Here is a 22250-nt window from a genome sequence, read left to right as displayed (position 1 = left end):
GCTTTTGTGATTTTGCGTTCATCTGTCTTCTGTCTGGTCATTTGTGATCGTGATTGCAAGGGCCTGATTGTTTGTTTTTGTGATTGGAGCTGTTTCCTCACTCATAAAAGTGTTTGGTGATTGAAAATCAGTCTATTTGCCTTTGCGGCCACGTTGTACTCTTTAAAAAAATTGAAAAAGTTTTTTTTTAAAATATTTTAATAGATTTCTATTTCGAAAAAAAACCATTATCAGTAAATGTAATTTTGAGTCATTTTATGAGAGAACTCTTAAGAGAGAGATTAATAAATTGATTATTGCTGCTTTGGTTTGTGTAAAGTTATAAAAACAACCTTTAAAAAATGCTTGAAAACACTAAGATATATAAATAGTATTTTCAATACATGTAATTTTGAGTCATTTTCATAGCATCTTTTAATTAATATTTTATTCATCTACAGATTTTAACTAAGCACCTTTTCAATTCATTTTCATAATTGCTTTTTTGGAAACCTTTCTTTTTATTTATTTATATCACAACCGCACACTGAAAGAAAAGGCTTATTTTACAAATATAATTTGTTGTTCAAATGATTTGAACCTTTACATAATTTATTTCTTTTTAATTCTCAGTTATAATTAACTCATTAACGCATGGGCCTGGAGTGGAGTTTTTCTGAAATCAAAAACATCTGGGAACAACGATTTCTCAATTTTTTTTTTCTCAGCAAGGTTTCTCTTTTATTATTTTTTTTAAAAACGGAATTTTAAAAAGAGTTTCTACAAAAAATTGAAAACTTAATCATGTGTTTTTAATCACAGAAAAGAATAAACTAGTTTTTAAATAGATTTTGTATTTAACCAAAGTTTTTATTTAAAAAATCAATCCAACAAATTCTATATATATAAAAAAATGTATATTGTGATTCTAGAATTTGGATTGAATGTATGTACAAATTCTATAAAAAAAAAACTGCATTTATTTTTTAATTGTCCCAACATATCTAAACTGTCTCTTGATTATTTCTTTACTTATACAACAAAAATAAATATATTTTTTTAATTTAAAAAATAAATACAGATTTTTTATTGCAATCTAGAATCCCAAGTTTTATGGTATTAAGAGAGTAATTACTGACATTTTATTAGATATTTATTTTATGCATTTTTAAAAAAATAGAAATAGGCAAAAGAGAAATTTTATGTGGAGATTTTCTTATAATTTTTAGTAGGTTATAGTTTTTTTGTTTTGTTTTTTATGCTTGTTTCTTGCTTTAAAGTGAGCTTAGAAATTAGCTAATAAAATATCACTAATTGCTCTTTAAACAACATAAAATTTCACATCTCAATCGAGCTAAACTGTTTCTCATTGATTTTTTTTTAAATTACAAAAAAATAAATGGATTTTTTTAATTCAAAAAATCAATATAAATTCTCTATAGCATTTTTTAAATGTGATATTTTCCAAGATCTTTTTTTATTTGTGTATTACTTTCCCATGTTTTTTTCTTTTGAAAGATGCTAGCCTAGAGTGAGCACTCAGGTAATTTGGGCAAAAGATTGCCATTTTGAATAATTACTCGAATGAGTCCTTTACATTTTTATCCAGTGAAACAATTCTTGTAATATGGATTTTTACTCGAAATTCCTTTAAAAATTTTAACGAGCTGGGTAAAATCAGGTCTTAGAATTGTTTTTACCAGGTTCAAGAAAAAATATAAATCCATTAGTTTTAAGAACTTGAAAATAAATGGACACCATTTTCAGTGTTCTATAAACAAAAAATCAATTTTGAAGAGGATGGTGATTATGCAAAAACGTACGGTTCTCATTGCTCCATCACCTCAAGGGAGCTACTATGTGCCTAGATGTTTGTGTGGAGGGAAGACGACTTTAACCAGCTTTGTATGGAAAATATATCAAGCAGTAAGCATGCTGCAAAACAGAAACCACCGGAACACCTGCAATGATGCTTGCCCTGCTATCTGTCTTCTTTACAAACTCTATCATAACCTAATTTTAATTTTGAGAAACTATCTTTTTCTTAAAAAAGAAATTCTAAGATTTTTAAAAAATTCTCATTAGTAAATATATCTTTATCTCATTATAAAAATATATATTTATCTCATTATTTCAAAATTAACCTTTCTAAAATCCAAAAAAAATCAGTCTAACTCAAAAAATAAAAGGTTTTTTATTTGAAATTTTAATCAACACCTAATGGATAATTTTAAACTTGTTATGATATTTATTAGAGGTTTTTATTATTATTATTTTTAAAATATGATAAAATGTAATTTATATATTTTTTTATGAAACACGCATGAAAGTTTTAGAATTTAATCGTATGTACACAAAATAACACGAATTTTATATTTTTAAAATATAGAAAAGTTTTTAGGATTTTTGGAATTTTTTGAAATTAAAAAAATAAATATTTTCAATATTAGATCAGTATTTTATAGTATAGGTGTTAGATATTAAGTGAAATATATAAGAGGGATCCATGAATAATTTTAAAATAATCTCTAAATTATTTTTAAAATTTTTAGGAATTATTTGAGGATTTGTTTGGCAATAGCACACAAAATGAGAATATAAAAATCGTTAGAAAATCAACAGTGTATTTGCTAAATATGACTAAAATTCAGAGGCTTAAAAACTATATTTAACAAACATCTTAATATTTTATTTTTTATTTGATAAAAATTAATCATGCAAAATATTACCTTAATAAAAAATAAATGCAGTTGGGTTGAGCTTCCTAACCTAAAGATGTAAACCCATAAATACAACTCAAAATCGAAAAAAGAAAGAAAGAAGAAATAAAGATCAAAGAGAGAAAAGCGATTGAATTTGCTCAAGAACACCAAGAAATTGTAGAGATACCCAAGAACGCAACGTCAATGGTCCTGTGCCCATTTGACAGTCACGTAGACATGCAAAGTTTTATTTCTCCTATGTTGAGTTCATTTTTCTTTTTCTAAAAAATAAATTCACAGCATAAATAACATTGCTCTTTTCACAATCGCATACATTTAGCGTTTTATATAAGGCGTTCAGAGTTTCCATTTCGTCATGGTTTAGTTATAGCAAGCTAGATCCATATGTTGAGATGATAAAATTCCAAGCAAACCATCCCATTTCAAACATTATCCAAAAACTGATCTACAAAATCTGTGGTCCTGAAAAAGAAGGCGTCACCACAGTAACATTTGCTACCAACAGTCAACAAGCATCCCCCAAAAGGAGTTTTACAGCTCACAGAAAGAAGCGCACCTACATTTGTCATAAACAAGCAAAACTTTACAACCGCAAGGGTTTACAGTAATAATTTCATCTCTTTCTCTTAGCTCCAGGTTTCTCCGAGGAACCAGAACCACCTCTCCCTCTGCCTGCTGGTTTTTTTTCAGTAGATGCAGACCCACCTTTTCCTCTTCCTGTAGGGGTCTTCTTAGACTTTGAACTTTCCTTTCCGCACTTCAGTTCCACCTCTACTTGGATTCCTGTTCAGTTCAGCATAGTTTATATGAGCTCATCAATCCGATTTCTAGGCTATACACAATTTAATAGAGCATTCCTTTCACAGTTAACTGGATTTTGGATTTAATCAATTGTCGATTCAAAAACCAACTTGAGTATTAAGATAACAAATCGAATTTCAGATTAGCTTTCCAACATGATAAAAGAATGCATGAGAAAATATCACACCTTTTGAAGTTAAACTCTGAAGCTCAGACTGCAGCTTCTCGCCATTACCAGTTCCTTCTGCCACAAGAAAGGAAAAACTAAGTCCATGAACTAAGACCAAATATCTAAACGTTCTATCCAGATGTTGCAATTGAAGAACAATTATTCCACAAGCATATCTTTTTGGATATAGACTCACCATGCCTTAAAAAAAAGGAGGAGATGCAGTGCATTGGTATTGATCAATAATCTCCTATCTCTATGTACTCCATGCTTTGCACAGTCAAAATTGTTGAGAGGTAATAGAATACTTAATTGAAACACAGATATAATATATCAGACTGTAAGTTAAACAAGGCAGCCTAGTCAATGGCTTTTCCCACTGTGCTTAGGATCCCTAATTCTACCAGGCTTAATTGTCATCCCTAATCCCTGAGAATATCTCTGTTGCTAAAATGTTTGAAAATCTCATGTTATAAGGAAAACAGATCCTAGTCCTTGCTCACAAAGCAGATCTCTAGTCACTGAAAAATACACAAGCCACACAAGCAGATCTATAGTGAGTGTTGTGCACGTGCACCTGCCATGTTTTTTTTTGTTTTTTTTGGGGGGGGGGGATGGAGAGGAAAGTTGAAGGATAACTATCATTGGATGGTCTATGATATTTTCAAAAAAATAACATTTACCCATATCCTCTGTGTCAGATGAGTTTTCTTCTTCACTTTCAGCCAACACGTCACCATTTTCCTCTCTTAGACCATCATCAGAAGGTTCTAGAATCGCTGCAACACGCTTCTTAAGGGCCTTCTTCTTTCCAGGAAGTGTGACTAAATCTGCAGCTCGTACCATCCTTGATTTGCTTTCTTCTTTATATGCTCTTGTCAGAGCCGCTTTGACAGTTGATGGTATGCCGTCCAAAGGATTCCCATGCCCCTGATACACAAAGCAACAATAAGATAATCTGGGAGTATGAAAATAGAGGAGACATCAGTGATGTATACAAAATAGGGCCACCTGAAATTTTGATAACTCCACAATGGTATCCATATCCTCCTGACTTATTGAGTATACATTCATGAACTCCACAACCTTCTCAACAGCTTCATCCTGGTTAACAGTTCATGCCAAAAAAAAAAAATGTCAACATACATAAAACATCTCTCTTCAAATTATCTTCAGAAATCAAAGGTCCAAGGAATTCGCAATGAAATTTGACACCTGGGACAGTAAGGCACTCGCTCAAGTGAATTGATGAAGTGAGAATCAACTTCTAAAACCACGCAACCAGACAATTCAACTATTTATAAAAGAGGTGATTATTATCAGGTCATGATGCTGCAAACTCTTCAGCTTTCCTATATGGGCCTTTCCCACTATTTGGTGTAAATAGCACATAACAACAGCACGCACACACACACTTTAGACAGGAACTAAAAAGAAAAAGTAAAAGACCTCGTCCAAGGCCCTGCACAATTACACAGTAATCCAATGAACATTAATTTAACCAGCATTCTTCCAAAGCCTCTGTCCCTTAGCTTCAGTGCCAAAGTCAATACCCCCATTGCTTTGACTTTGAACACGGCAAGTAAATTATGACCTGGGAGGAACTTAAAAAGAAGGCTTTTGGTTTTCGCACCCTGCTATAGTACTTGCAGCTATTCAAATACCATATTATGAATTATCTCTTCCCTTTTCTTTACTAGAAAATAGAACTATGGCATGTACCCCTACCAGTTTGTTTTAAGAAATTGGAAAAGTGAATCTGATCTTAGACCCAGGCAAGCAGACTGCTTGCATTTGGCTATGCTGACCAGCTCCACACATAAAAAAAATAGTAATAAAGTCAAACCTTAGGCAGCACCCGAAGAGGATCTGTCAATTGTTTCAGAAGAACTGTAAGGTAGTCAAGTCGAAGTGTCTCCCTGCAGGAATGGAAATGAAAGAATGATCACACAGCTTCCAAAGGAGACTGAATAGAGATAAATCAATCTAGATTTCGAATTGGCGGTGCAAGAAGTAGGCATAGCAACACGGCAACAGAAAGTAGCCTTCTCCATCACTTAAATTATTTTAAAAGTGATTAAATATTCACTGAAGTTCAATCAAGCCAGTGCATTCATATATGTGCACATGCATAGGCTATAAATTAATATATAAGAATCAGCAATGTATTACTTCGAAACAAATGAATGATAAAAACAGGTATAGAAACAGTTACCTCCCCATATTAGATTCACGAGAAGCAAGGAGATGAACATGCAGATCCTCCAATAGCCTCAAATTTTTGCCCGCTGTTGAATTCTTTCCCAGCCACCCACCAAATCTATTAAAATTCCGTTCACCCTGAAAATGAGAATCCATAAAATAAACAATTGAGGTACTAAGAATATAAACATTCTATATACAACTAAGTTATCAACTCCAACTAACAAGCGTGAGAAGGGTAGGCTCTCCAGAACCTTCACCAGACAGAAAAATCCATATAGCATATCCTCAAATAAGAGAATGAGGCAACAACACCAAAACAAAGCGGTAGTTGTACACGGTGAAACAGAAAAGAAATAGAAACAATTCTACAAAAGTTTAGTCCAACCTAAATCAAGTGACAAGCTCACCAAACTAAGCTCATTAGTGCAGGCATAAAATAATTGGTTGTCGAAAAATGATGCAATGATTATTACAAACAATTTTTTTTTATCAGACTTCTAGGCAAGATGGAGTTAAAAATTGACTCATTCAAATAAAAAATAAATAAACATGAAGACTAATTGGATTCTGTGCATGACGAAAATCCCATAAAGACAAAAATGAAAGCAAATGAAGCAAAAGAAAAAAGAAAAGAAAATAAATGATCCTCTTATCTGACAATAGATGTGACTTGGCTAATAATGAGAGTGGAGGCCTGTAGCCAACTGCTTTTGGAAAGCAAGAATAAAATTTGTATTGATACCAAATCAGGCTATCTGTTTGATTTTCTCAACATAATCTCTGCTTGGCAGTTTGAATCTTTAACAGACATGAGGCATAATGGAGGGGAATTTTAGGCTTTTTAGACGGTTTGTAGCATAGCACAACTTAATCTATTCATCTAAATTTGTTGCAAAATAAGCATACATCAAAACCAACTACTAACTAAAAATCTTTCCATTTGATGTAACTTCACCAGAGATGGCAAAGCATGTCAAGCTTCAAGAGACATTCATTACCTGTTCAAGTGTCTCCCTTGATCCATGCAACAATGCAGCACTGGTTACAAACCAAAATAGAGAATCACAATTAGAGAGCAAGAAAAACACATGAAGAACTCTTGATGTTTCCAGAGCAATATGGTTATACATACGGAATGATACAGGATGACAGAGAACCAGTTTGAGAGAGCTGCCACTGTCGATATCTTCGAATCTGCACATTTATTATATCTCCATCGGCAATAGACTCAGCAGCACGTGCAATCAAGCTCATACGTTTCATCCCATTGTCATCTTTACCAATTGAACTTGGCCTATAATTAATGTAGTTTTCCTGCCAAATTACAGAATCAGCTTCCTGAGGATAATTTATGATATATGGACTACTTTTTGCAATGGTGAAAAACTCTTGAGCTTTTACACAGAAGACAAGTTTCTCCATTGAACCTGTTTTGCTTTTTTTCAATATGATTGAATTGAGGTTTGGACCATGTTACATAACAATGCCCTCCATTTGAGAAAATTGAAATGTTATCATGTAAATCCATTATCTATTTTTATGTTGTCCAGCGGATGTAGATGTCAAACCATCTCTTTGCCCTTTATGAGGAGAAATGGACGATTTTGAGTAAAGTGAGAATTTTTAATTATGCCACTTGTATTTTTAGAGAGCATATTGAGAGTTGGTGTCCAATAAGTGACATTCCACAAAAAATAGAGCCTAACGGCAATTTTCCATTTTTCACAAGCTCACTACCACCAACTGCCTGTTTCCTGCTATCTATTTTCTCCCCTTCAGCTTTAAGTATAACATACTTCACTTACTTAAGAACAGGACAAACCAGTGACCTGGGGACTGAACATGAAACAAATGCCTAGAACATAAACAGTGTGGAACAGGAACAAGAGCAGGGATCGACACTTAACGTAATGACTTGGATCCCTTGAGTAATCTCCGGTATTGTCACATAATTTTTCATATTCAACTTAGGTTTCAAAACATAATATGAAAAATATTTATGAAGCTGCATAGAAAAATTATTAAAATTTTGCAGCGGTATCTTAGGAAATAATTAAGAAATTTCAACACGCTAGCCAGAAAATTTCTAACTACTATCAGCAGAGAAATATCATGGTGTTTTTCTCCAAAATACCAATGGCTAAATTTTGAAAAGAAACTACTTAGCCAATTGAAGAATACTTTCAGCTAAAAATTCTGGCTCAGCAGGATTCTGCTGACTGCTGGAAAGGCTAAGATCCATGCCACCCTAACAACATTATCATAGGACTTTCATCACAAGTAAAAATTGGGGTAAAGAAAGCACTCCTTATTTTGAAGTTGGCATGCTCTGTGGTTTAAAGCAAACCCAGAAATGTTCAGTAACCACCTTCAGAATCTAAAATTCTCATGGAATTTTAAAAGAACAAAATGAGAAAAAAAACCTGGATAAGAAGAGGGACCAAGTCAGGATCACTCATACTGAGGTCAATCCGCTCATCCATTCTCAGCTTTCCTCCACTAAAGCCAAACAGCCTAACACCGAAGATGACAATGAGAAGCATACTGGAAGAATAAAATCCGTAATCATACAAAGACAGAAACAAAATGAAATAAAAGATCAGCATTCATTGAGCACATTTTTTCATTCTTATTCTAAGAGCAAGAAGGAGAAAAGGAAAGCTTGGCTGCAGGTGCTATCATCCATTCACTTTAGTCAGAAGGAGAAAGAAACAAGAAGAAAAAATTAAAAAGGGAAAGATTGGAGTGGAGAACAGATCATGCAACGTAAATAACTCATCTATAAAAGTTGAATCACAGATTTTCAAACATAGGTTTACCTTTCTTTTATTGATAAATGGTTCATTATCTTTTGCATTAGCAAGCAATAACCTGTTCCATGCCTACAGGACTGATCTGACAATATTAGATCATGTTTTACACAAGAAACAACCTGGCACCCCTTCTCATAGAAGCTGGGAACCTCAAATATTATGAATTACAATATGCTTGTTTCCACAATTAAAAAAAAAAATCACAAAGGACACAGCATGATTTCTTTTTCCTAGAATCCAGTTTAGAGTTGTTCCAAGTTAAGACATCATGACTTTAAATAGACAGCATCTAAAACAACATTGAAGAGGTAAGAATTGGATCATCAAGTCATACTTATCTACAGCGGTGAATGGTGAAATATCTTCATCTTTTGCACTTCCTTGAAGGCGCTGTCTTACATCATCATAATTAATGACTGACATTGAGAGGCTCATATATTGTAATTGGTTTAATGCCATGCGCATATCTCCATTCACCCTTTCTGCAAGCTCCTCAAGTGCAATCTGCAAGGTTATTAGCCACCATTTAGTGCCTGACAAAATGCAAATGTAAGAAACAGGTGACTAACCAAGTATGGGACCTTTACCAAAGGTGTGGCTTGCAGGGATATGCATTCCAGTACAGAAGAAAACTCTTGCAATAATCTCTTAAAATTCTTTTTTGGCTATTGTGGAGGGAGCACAATAGGGTAGCTTTTAAGGAGGTGGTGTTACCTCCATATTTTAGAATTTAATTAAACCTTCACTTTTTGTACAGGAAGAAATCATTTTTGTTGATGTGCTTTCTGTTACAGATTTGTAGATGCCCTGGGATTCTTGCAACCGGTTGGTGCCTTTCATTAGGAAAAGTATAGAACCAGCTTTAGAATTTCAAACACTGACCATTTTCATTAAGACTCCTATTCTCAATAAGTGCAACGTCCAAAGTAAATAATTTGGAAGCTTCAAATTCGGTAAGAAGAGCACAATACAGATGAACTACCAAAGGATTTTCACACCAAACCAATTTAAGAGAGAGAATTTTTTGAACAAGACAATCATTTACCTCATTAACTTGAAGGCCTTCTGCATTTGCAACTTGAGTTAACCTCTTTGCCATCTACAAAACACCAAAATCACTGTTAATAACAAATTATTCCATTGCAATTGCCCCAAAGATTAAAGCATAACCCTATAATCAACAAATAGCTGAGAGTACAAAAAATTTATATTGCGCTAAGCACATTAGGGGCAACAACTTCCTGTGTCACAGTCACACAGAAGAGCGCACACCATGCACAAATGCATACACTAATTCTTGTAGCACAAAGTGGAAATGCATGATTTAGCACAATTATTCCCCTCTCTCACTAAATTTCAACATATTCCATTATGTTCCGAAGGAATATTGTTACTTGCTTTTTAAAAACATTAGAACAAATGCACAGGTGCTAATTTACATGCACAATGCACAAACATAAAAAATGTGACTCCAGGAAATCAGAGGCACGGTGTAGTGGAAACTAGAGATCACTTGAAGACCAGATTATGCTAAGCATATTTATGAATAAATTTGAATTTTCACTTACAGAAAATGAGTTGTTTGCCAAGCAACATTCTCCATAGCATAACCATATAGGTAGCAAATGATACCATCAACTATAATATCTAGCATTGAGCAAAACTAGGTGGAATTGTCTTGAGGAATGATTAAACCCTTGGAGTGCAGTGTGCAGTTTCAAGTTGTGGTATAGCCTGCTTTTATGTAAATTCCATAGGTTTAGAACATGCACATCTCTACACAAATCCTCCTACAACACTGCTCGGACACAAAAAGAGCTGAGTACAATTTTTTTGACAAATGGTTCTTGACTGTCATGAAAACCTTATTTAAGTATTGACCTGCTAAAAGAGAAAGTAATGGCATCTAATACAACTCCTTTATCATAAGAAACTGACGACACTAGCATATAAACTTGAACACAAAACTAAAGCAAGCCTGTCCTTGATGTATTTACATTGAAATTGAAAGAAATGAACCAAAAAAATTATATATTGAAACCAAGAGACACAGAAAGAACAAAAAAAAAGGACCTGTTGTTTTGTAGGCTTCCGGAAACTGAGAAGCAAGCAGTAGTTCACAAGACTTTTTAGCTTCTGACTATAACGGTCATTACAGATGCAGATGATAGGAATTTTGGAAATCTTTATACTAGCAATAAGATCAGCAACTCCACCTCTATCTCCAGCAGACATTCCATCTACCTCATCCATGATCAAAACTGTTTTCAGATGCTTTGACCTGTAATTGATGATCAATCAATGGGTAAAAGTTTAACTGCATTTTTCACAATGTTAAGTAAACAATAATAATTAATCAACCTATCCATCTCAAAACCCAGAGCTTCGTTGCTGATAAGTTCCTTTATGCAATTTGCATTGCTTCCACTGATTCCTTTAAAAATCTTGGCATCTGCCTTCCCACGATTGTCACTGGCATTTACCTGAATGGTAAATACTGAGCAAATAAGTGGGAAACGGAGAATAAAAAAACCATAAGCAATAAGCACTGATTAATACAGACACTTCCATAGTTCAATAAATTTGTATAGAAAGTATGCCACCTCGATTGCCTGGAAACCAAGCATTTTAGAGACCAGCTTTGCTGATGTTGTTTTCCCTATTCCAGGTGGTCCACTCAATAGAACAGCTTTTTTTCCGGTAGAATCGTTTTGTTTTTTGCCCTTTCCCTTGTTTCCAGTATCATGGAACTGCTCATTCCAGTTCTTCAACCAATTATGGAGCTGAGTAACCTGAAGGGGATCACATTGTGAAATTTTAATTATTTTCCTTCTAAAGAATAAATAAAGATAATATCAATTTTGAACGGCAGAAAAAGTCACTGGAAGACAACAACTAATGCACGTACCAGTGACTGATTTCCTATCATCTCATTTGGAACCTTTGGCCTATATTTTTCTGTCCATATTAGGGATGAGCGTTGTATAGCTTGATCTTTCTGCTTTGCTTGCTGGGAACCTACACCCAAATCTTTGTGGGCTGCATTTGACATCAAAGAGCTACCTGCAGAATAAACAGCTTTTTTGCATTTAAAAAAATTTAAAATTTCAAAACAAATGATGCAACAATAAAACAAACTCAGTGTAATACATTATTTTCTCACTAAAGAATGAAGCCATGATACTTGTATTAAAAAATATAAAATAATTATTACAAACATAAAGATACTGGGAGCATACTCTTCAAGTCTGCTTTCTGAGGACTTTTCTTTGGCAGAGATGCGACTTTCTCCACAGACACCTTTGAGTCTTCTTGTGCCGGGGCTTTTGAATTCTTTGAGGAGCGGATCTTATCAAACAGCTCATCCTCGGTAAGAAAAGGTGTGCTGCATGAAGAAATAGTAATAATAAAATAAAAGCAATAACAAACTTGAATATAAATACATGTGTGGATCTGAGGTAGCCTACCCAAGTTCTTTGGCTTTAGAAGATTTCCGTCCCTCAATATCCTCATCACATAAAAGATAACTCTGCAAACAGACATTGTATTAATCAAATACCAACACTGCCACATGAATCCAAGAAACAACAGGATAGAAATGTGGATGACCGTTTTCTTGCTGACAGATCCAGTAACACGACCTCCATGCCTTTTAATCAAGTCTTCTGCCTCTTCTCTTTCCAAACTGTAAGCATGGTCCAAATTCAAAACATGGTTAGTTTTATCACATGGAAATGACACTGCAACAGGCATTGTCAAAGCAGCAAAAAAGTGCACCATATAAGACAACCTCCAAATTATCTTAACATGCACAAACAGAAAATATATCAATATTCTTCTATATAACCAAGTACAATACATTTATCCACAAGCAGAAATACCTGTCAAGCGTTCCACTAATCACAAAAGTTAAACCAGCTAAACAATTAGGAGCACCTTCAGGGACTTCCTGATGCCAACAATTTAGATTTGATGTTAACATAAAATATCTACTAATTGGTATAACTAATTGAATCAGACAAATCCCGTTTTCCATTTACCTTTTCTCCTTTGTGTGGAGGATCTTTCCTCTCACCAAAGTTCATAAATCCTCCCCGTCCACCACCTCTGCCCCTTCCACCAGAAGGTGCCCCAGACACACCCCTACCACCACGACCTCTGCCACCAGATTTCAGAGGAGATTCAGTATCCTTCACATCATCTTCATCACTTTCGTTAACATGTACAGGTTTCTGAGCAATTCCCCTGCCTGAACTGCTCTTCAATTTCTTACTAGGAGAAGCATCATTCTTCTTCTTGGGCAAGGAAAAGTCATCATCTTCTTCTTCATCATCAACTTTGTGAACCTTTTTAGAAGGTGGGGGTTTCACAGATTGGACACCATCATTTTGAGCTTTTCTCTTAGCAGGAAGATCCTCTACTTCTTTATCCTCTTTTTGCTTCTGTTTATTTGCCGCAAAATACTTGCTAGTTTTCCTCCTTCCTGAACCTTCTTGACCTCCACACACCTAATTATACCCCAAAAAAATAAATAAACCACATATCAACAACTCCCCTTTCTTATTAGAGAAGCAAAGAAATAAAAGAACTTAAAAAAAAAATACTATTTCTAAATATCCAATATTCTAGTTCAAAATACTTTCTCCAGAAAACATAACCTAACACAACCATTCAGCTTAATCACTCTCTATTAGACAGTAATAACAATAAAAGAAAATCACAGCAACAAAACACCCTAATAACCGAGTCCGAAATACTGTTTTCCTCAACTTCCCAAAGTTAAATTCTGCATTTTTCTTTTTCTTTGCAAAACAAATGAGGCCCATTAGCCATCAGCATGCCAAATCTTTTTATTCCAATCATCAATCTTTATACCCTAAAACCATGACATGAAACATGCATCCCATAAAAAATTAAGGTACAGTCAATCAACCAAGCAAGCATTTATCCAAACATAACATCCAGGCGGTAAATTGCCTACAGGTGTTTCGGTCTTCGGCTCAGTTGGAGGAGGTTTCTTCTTAGCATTGGTATCAGCATTGTCATTGCCTTTATCGTGTGCCTTCATCAACCATTTTCGAATATCTCGTTGCTACAAAAAAAAGAAAAAATTAAAAAAGAAAAAAGAAACTTTATTAAACCTAATAATCATAAATAATAACAAAAGAAAACCCTAACTCACCATTTTAAAACTGAAATCTGTACAAAAATCACGACGTGATTAATTGACGCAATCTGGAGAGAAAGATTAAAATTAGTGAATAAACTTGTGAATTAAATAATTCGAGAAAAACTTGGGTTTAGGGTTTATCGGTGGAAGTTAGAAAGAAAGAAGATGAAACCTTTTTAGGGCACTGTTTTTGGCGTCAGAGACCGAAACGTTTCGGCTCTCTGAGTTTTCCAGCGAAAGAAACGAACGTGCGAGCAGAGGGAGAGTGTAGGTATTAGTTTTGTTTCTGGTGTAGTTTTGTGCGCCCTGGAAGCTAAACGATGGACGAGAGTTTGCTATGCAAGCTATTTGACCCGTGTCACATATTTTATTTTATTTTATTTTTATAAAAGAAATTTGACATGCATGTTTTTTTTTATCATATATTTGTTAAAACAAATTATAAGTGTAAATTTAAAATATATATATATATATATAATTAAATAAAATAAGAATTATATATGTAAAAAAAAGTTTAAGATATTAAGATAATAAAAATGAAAAACTAATAATCTTGTATAGATTAAAATATTTGGTATTCCAACAAGGACCATTTATTTAGTTGTGTTGAATGATTTTATTTATCAAAATTAATTTTTTATTTAATCAAATAATAATAAAACTAGATATGCATAAAATTTATTAAAAAAAAAATATTATATAAGGTTACACATATTACAAATATTATTCAAAAAATTATTTTTTTATTTATATAAAACATAAAAACATTATAGATAAATTTAAATAATTTCTTCAAAAATTAAACACATACAAAATAATTTAAAAAATAATTTTCATTTAAAAGATGTTATATAAACAAAATAAAAGAGAAAATAAATATTAATTTAAATACAAATAAAAAAATAATTTTGAAAAAATTTTAAAAAAAATTAATGCTTTTTTATATTTTTTTAAAAAATATATATAAAAAAAATATTAAGCGTTGTTGGGCCTAATTCATTTTTTAAGGTCCAGGTGCTGGGGCCTTTATTTTTTTATTGTAGTTGTCGCCTCAATTGTTTGTTTATTAAAAAATAGACGACGTGTCATCTAATTTTGCCTAGATTTTAGTTATTGTGATGGCCAAGAAACTAGGATTTATGGTTTTTTAATCCAAAAGGCTATATTTTTACCCAAAACATCCTAGAAACATATTAATTTATCCATAGTCTCAAAAAAACATCCCGAAACCCAAAAAAAATTATTCTCGAGCTCATATTTGTTTTTTGGGCACTTTTAATGTAAAAAAAGGGCACATAATATGAAATTCACTCATCAAATTGAATTATTTGAAATAAAAATCGACTGTTTTGGTAATCAAAATTGATATCAATGATATTTTTTCTCTCTACCGCTGGAATTCATCAATCTCCAAGAACCAAAAAATAAGAAAATAAATTTTTATATCAAAATTGATTTGAAAAAAATATTAAAAGACCAAACATGTATAATTTTTAAAGTGTGAGGACTAAATTAAACTTATTGTGGGAACTTTGAAAACATCACCCATTTACAGTGTCTTTTCTAGTTTGTTCCCTGTCTCTTAATTTTGTTTATAATCAACAAATTTAATTAAATTTCCATTGAATTTAACCAAAAAAAGATGCAATTGCACAAAAAATAGTTTAAGGACAAATTTGAAAACAAAAAAGCAAAATCTTGAATAGCAGGTTTGTAGTAAAATATAAAAGGGTAAACAATGTATTTTGTATAGTAAAATAGCCATGCCTTTTAGATTTTTAGCAATGGTATGGTATAATGGTGTTGTAGCTTTGTATCTATTATTGCTATCGAGGGATGTTTGAGAGTGTGGTAACAGTTATTTTTCAAAGTATTTTTCACTTATAAATACATTAAAATAATATTTTTATTTATTTATTAAAATTTATTTTTTTATATTAGTGTATCAAAACAATCCAAAAATATATAAAAAATTAGTTTTAAATAAAAATAAATAAATTTTAACCAACCTTTATTTGAACCACAATCTTAAATAAGGGCTTAGTTTATTGTTTTTAGGTGGATTCTAACGGTCTAAAATCAAATTAAAACATGAGCACAAAACTTCAGCACCAAAATCTTATGAAAAAATTATCTATTTTTATTAACAATATTATTTTTTAATATATAAATCCAAGATAACTAAACCAATTATTCACAAGGATTCAATAATTTAAACCATATAATGAAAAATGTTATATCTTGAGGCGAGACGAAACTCAAGTTTTTTTATTGAATTATTTTTTATGAAAACTCAATTTTTTTAAAACAATAACTTATCATAATATAAAAAAACGTTTCAAACAAAAATAAAAAAATATTTTTATAATCTTTATGTGACTATAAAAAATACATCCATGAAAACCATATAAAATTAACAATGAAAAGACTATTTAATTCCCATTGAATATTAATGTATAATGTTTTTACCATTTTTTCTATATCAGGCCGATATATAATTGATAAAAAACAATGGTTTCAAATATAAGCATAAAATATCTAATCTCATTTAAAAAAAATGACATAATTGAATAATTTGTCTAATAGCATTGCAATTATTAATTTTAATAAAAACTTATTTTAAATAATAAAAAAACCTGATGAGCATTCTCAATCGTCTAGCTTAAAAGAGGAAAGACTAGACACATGGAGGCCTGAACTAGAAATATTTTGGGAATGTGGTTTGCACTGTGTTCTATAAAAATTTAATTTATTTTTTGTTAAAAATTAGTATTTTTTTTAATGTTTTTTGGATCTTTTTAATACGCTGATCTCAAAAATAATTTTTAAAACATGAAAAAAATATCATTTTGATGCATTTTAGCACGAAAAACACTTTAAAAAGCAACCGCAACCACACTCCCAAACATGCACTAGCATATAATAGGTTAACTAGTATATTGGTCCACGCTTCGCATTGGGTCAATATTATTTTTTTTCAAATGTCAAAAAACTATTAAGATTATATAAAATGTTTTAAGCCCTTTAGGTCTGACAGCAATGCAAAACCTAAGAGTCTTGGGTCTGACAGTCATGTCAAACCCAACAGACTTGAGCGCCTTGAGTCTGGCAGTCATGCCATACCCAAAAGTCTTGGATCTGACAGCAATGTCGGGTCCAAACAACATGGATCTGACGGTTATGTCTAATTAATATATATATATATATATAATCTAAACTATTCTTGAAGAATCTTAAATAGAAATGTTAATTATTTTTTTATATTTTTTCTATTTTATATAAAAAAACATTTAAATTACCCTTAAAATATCTTAAACAAAAATGTTAATTAATGTTTTTTTATAATTTTTTATTTTTGATGAAAAAACATTTAAACTATCTTTGTAGTATTGTAAACAAAAATTTTAATTAATTCTTTTATAACTTGTTTTATTTTTTATAAAACAAATTTAAAATATCTTTAAAATATCCTAAACAAAGATCTTAATTAATTAATTTATTTAATAATTTTTTATAGGCTCTTTGGGTCTAGTAGTCATGCCAGATTCAAATATCCTTAGGTTTATAACCATGCCAAACTTAAGTGGACTTGATTACCGCAACCATGTCAGATCTTATTACTATTTTTTTTCAATAGTAATAATATTGTTTTTCAAATTTATTAATAATTATGTAAATAATATTAACAATAATGAAAAGAATAACAACAACAACAACAGCAACAACAACAACAAAAAAATTTTAATTTTACCCTTCAAATTAAAACTATTGTTTTTTTTTCAATAATAATAATATTTTTTTCAAATTTATTAATAATTATATTAATAATAATGAAAATAATAATATTAATAATATTAATAATAATAATATTAAACATATTTGACCAAAGTTCTTATAGTTTTTAATTTTACCCTTCAAATCAAATTTATTATTTTTCTTCAATAGTAATAATATTTTTTTTCAAATTTATTAATAATTATATTAATAATAATGAAAATAATAATATATATAATAATAATAATAATATTAAATATGCCTGAATCAAGTTCTTATAGTTTTTAATTTTACCTTTCAAATCAAATTTTATTATTTTTCTTCAATAGTAATAATATTTTTTAAAAAAATATTATTAACAATTATTTTAATAATAGTAAATAAATTTTAATTTTACCCTTCAAATCAATTTTTTTCCAATAGTAATAATGTTTTTTTGATTTATTAATAATTATATTAATAATAATGAAAATAATAATATTTATAATATTAACAATAATATTAAATATGCTAGACCCAAGTTTACAAAGATCTAACAACTAAGCCAGACTAGGGGTGAACATTTTCGGTTCGGTTTTTACGAAAAAAACCAACCAAATCGATTTTTTTTATTCAGAATCGAAACCAGTTCAAACTGACCATTTTCAGTTTGGTTCGGTTCGGTTAATTGAGTAAAAAAATTGGAAAAACTAATATTATCTGGTGTAAGTGCTAAGCGCAAAAAATGAAGAAGCTTTGAAGCTGATTGAAGACAGCAAGAGTAGTAGCTGATCTTCTACCTGATCTATCTACCATATTGATTGATGTATTAGAGAGACCAAGTTCCTACGAGGGAAGAAAAGATTCACCAGCTCTATCGGTTATCAAATCCATGTACCTTTGTGAAAGACATTGCATGCAAGAGCTTACACAGGAACGAGGAAAGGTAGAAACTCAGATTCAAAATAAATGTTTCTGAGCTAGAAGGAATGGGGTCAGGGGTGGAGACTGATTGCCAAGGAGCATAGCAGCTCCACCAGAGAATCAAAGAATAATGAGAGAATTAGAGAAGGAGAGTGGTGAGAGAATGACACTTTGAAAGACATTTTGGAGGGGGGGCTTAGAGCTTAAGGATTGTGAACTGTGAAGTTTAGTTTTAAGGTTTTTTTTTATAGTGGGTTTAAATGGTGGTTGAACCAGTTCGGTTTGGTTTGAGTTAACCGGTTTCTGCATTACAAAACCAAAACCAAACTGGAATTTTTTCTAAATATTCTAATCGGTTTTTTTTCTCGATTTGATTTTTTTAGTTTAATTGGTTTATCAATTTTTTTGCTCACTCCTAAGCCAGACCCAAGCGTCCTTTGGTCTAGAACCATGCCAGACCTAAACAAACTTGGATCTGGAAACCATGCTAGACCCAAGCACCCTTGGATCTGAAACCACGCCAGACCTTTTACTATTTTTTTTCAATAGTAATAATATTTTTAAATTTTTTTTATTAATAATTATATAAATAATATTAACAATAATAAAAACAACAACAATAACAACAACAACAACAACAACAACAACAACAACAACAAAAACAATAATATTAATATTAATAATTTTTAATTTTTAATTTTACCCTTCAAATCAAATCTATGGTTTGTTTTTCAATAATAATAATATTTTTTTAAAATTTATTAATAATTATATTAATAATAATGAAAATAATAATATTAATAATATTAATAATAATATTAAACATGCATGATCTAGGTTCTTATAGTTTTTAATTTTACTTTTCAAATCAAATTTATAGTTTTTCTTCAATAGTAATAATATATTTTTTAATTTAATAATAATAATAATTTTAAATTTTACCATTAAAATTTAATTTATGTTTTTTTTTTTATATTAATAATATTTTTAATAATTATATTAATAATAATGAATATAATAGTATTAAACATACCTGACCCAAGTTTAAGTGGGTCTGGGCAAGCATGACATACTCACTTTCTTTCCCCTTCCCTGTTTTTTCTGTTTACCCCTTCAAAACTCACGCTGACCATTCAGAATTTTAAAGTTGTATTTGAACCGTTTCAATAAAAAAAAGAACAAAAGAAGCCCCCAATTCAAAAATTAAAAATTTGTGCCTTGAATGACTAATCAATATCTATACCGCTGCTCAAAAAACTTGAACGAACCATTCTGTTCCCAATCATTTTTTCAATGCCAAATGTGTCTTATAAAAAAGATAATCTCACCCTCAACTGCATGCTTAATAAGTTTTTTTGATAAGGATAATCATATCATTATACTGATTCAATCTACAATAATCTATATTTTGGTAAACAATAAAAGGATAATTAGAGAGAAATTGATTCCCTTAACATATTGTATAATTTTTTCTTTGAAAGAATAGGGATTGATATTGGCAAAAAAAAACCGACCTTCTTTTTCATGTTTACAATTCAAACTGCATTGCTTTGCGTTTGAGAGAATGTTATAAAAAAAAAAGATAGAGAGAAAGTTCTTAGAAAATCAAATTTCAGGAACAATAGCCCTGATTTTAATGTTTACAAACTCGCCAGAGTTAATTCTCTAGGCCCTCCTTATTTTTATTTATTTTTATATTTAAATAAAATCAAGAAATAATTATAATGATATTTAAAAATTATTCTATTATGCCATGCTATTTGAATAAGATTTTAGCTTTTTATAGTAATATTTGTCTTTTTTTATAATTACATTAGGTAATATAATAAAAGGACTTAGTGTCCCTGTTATTGTTTACATAGATACAAAGTACTGTGGATTGGAGTAGTGTAATGGCAACCCAACCCTTGACATAAAGAGTTGCAAAGGCAGCAGGTGAGGGATGAGGTTGTCTTTTCGCTGAGGTGTATTTGGCATTGAAGAGATAGTTGAGGAGAAAATGGTCAGCACAAGTTTTGGTGGGGCTGCAGGACATGGGGAGCGGGAACACGACGTTGACGTTGCCCACGCAAGGACAGATGGCGCTTAGGCTGTCTGGTTGGCTATGGCAGCCAAAACACCACGTGGCACTTGGGCAAACCTGAGCGCCACATGCACTTGGGTCTTGGCAAAAGACCTGATTGTCTTTGGCAGACCTAAAGTTGAGTCTGGAAGCGTCCACGCCCATCTCCGAGTGAGGCTGGCCGCAGCCACACCCAAGTTGGGGCTGGACGTGTCCACGCCCAACCCCAAACCAAGGTGGGTCTGGACGCGTCCATGCCCAACCCCAAGATGGGCTTGGACACGTCCACGCCCAACTTGGGGCACCCAGCCATGCCCACACCCAAGTTAGGTCTGGACACGTGCTTGCCCAAAACCAAGCATCCACGCCCAACCCCAAGTTGGGCTGGACGCGTCCGCGCTCAACCACATGTGTTAATATAATAATGTATTTTATAAGTATTATTTTTTCTCTTGTAATTCAAAGTGTTTATATTAAAAATAGTATTATTTGTATTCTAAATATTATTATTTTTATTATAACTCAAAGTATTGATATAAAAAATATTATTATTTGTGTTGTAATCATCCTTGAAATTCTTAATACAATTATTTATGTTATAATTATTATTATTTTTATTATAATTAATAGGGTGAATATTAAAAATATTATCATTTGATATTATTAATAAAATTATTAATAAATTTGAAAAAAAAGTATTATTAATATTAAAAAAATATTTGTGTTATAATTATTTTTATTATGATTAAAAGTATTAATATTAAAAATACTATTATTATTTTTATTTTTCTTATGATTAAGAGTATTAATATTACTAAAAGTATTATTTGTGTTATATTTTTTTATTATGATTAAAAGTATTAATATTAAAATAGTATTATTTGTGTTATAATTATTTTTATTATAATTAAAAGTCTAGGCGCGTCCACGCACAACTCGAAATTGGACCTGGACGCGTCCACGCGTAACGCCAAGTTGGGTGTGGATGTGTCCTCGCCCACACCCCAGGTGGGCGTGGAAGCCTCCACACCCAACTTGGGGCACCCAGCCACGCCCATATCCAAGTTGGGTCTGGATGAGTCCACACCCAACGTCAAAGTGGGCTTGGACACATTTATGCCTAACTTGGAGCACCAGCTACGCCCAAATCCAAGTTGGGGTTAGACGCGTCCATGCCCACACCCAAGTTAGGGCTGGATGCGTCCATGCCTAACTCTAAGTTGAGTTTGGACGCGTGCTCGCCCACACCCGAGTTGGGCGTGGACACATTCACACCCAAGCCCATGGTGGGCGATGAGGCGTCCACGCCCACCCTCAAGTTGGGCTTGGACGTGTCCGCGCCTACCCACATGTGTTAATATAATAATGTATATTATAAATATTATTTTTTCTCTTATAATTTAAAGTGTTCAGATAAACAATAATATTATTTGTGTTATAAATATTATTATTTTTATTATAACTCAAAGTATTGATATAAAAAATATTATTATGTGTTGTAATCATCCTTGAAATTTGTAATATAATTATTTATGTTATAAATATTATTATTTTTATTATAATTCTAAATATTCATATAAAAAATAGTATTATTTGTGTTATAAATATTTTTTTATTATAATTATTATTATTAATAAAATAATTAATAAAT

At 31.5% G+C, this 22250-nt stretch overlaps 1 protein-coding gene across 1 annotated transcript; it reads right to left on the bottom strand.

Annotated features, from left to right (window-relative positions):
* Positions 1 to 3103: 3103 nt before the first annotated feature.
* Positions 3104 to 14191, bottom strand: LOC133668891 (replication factor C subunit 1). Its single transcript, XM_062088898.1, has 23 exons — positions 14033 to 14191; positions 13873 to 13925; positions 13672 to 13782; positions 12731 to 13198; positions 12572 to 12639; positions 12300 to 12375; positions 12158 to 12219; positions 11930 to 12075; positions 11599 to 11753; positions 11294 to 11482; positions 11052 to 11173; positions 10764 to 10971; positions 9736 to 9789; positions 9025 to 9194; positions 8301 to 8391; positions 7010 to 7191; positions 6876 to 6915; positions 5888 to 6012; positions 5519 to 5591; positions 4684 to 4776; positions 4356 to 4602; positions 3691 to 3747; positions 3104 to 3485 (listed from the first exon to the last, which is right to left on the bottom strand). The coding sequence occupies exons 2-23, from the start codon at positions 13873 to 13875 to the stop codon at positions 3316 to 3318; spliced, it is 2910 nt and encodes a 969-aa protein (XP_061944882.1). The 5' UTR covers positions 13876 to 13925; positions 14033 to 14191; the 3' UTR covers positions 3104 to 3315.
* Positions 14192 to 22250: the final 8059 nt, after the last annotated feature.

Source organism: Populus nigra, chromosome 1, assembly GCF_951802175.1.
Source record: "Populus nigra chromosome 1, ddPopNigr1.1, whole genome shotgun sequence".
NCBI lineage: Eukaryota > Viridiplantae > Streptophyta > Magnoliopsida > Malpighiales > Salicaceae > Populus > Populus nigra.
The sequence above is the reverse complement of the archived record's forward strand: the minus strand, read 5'-3'. Positions and strand labels throughout refer to the sequence as shown.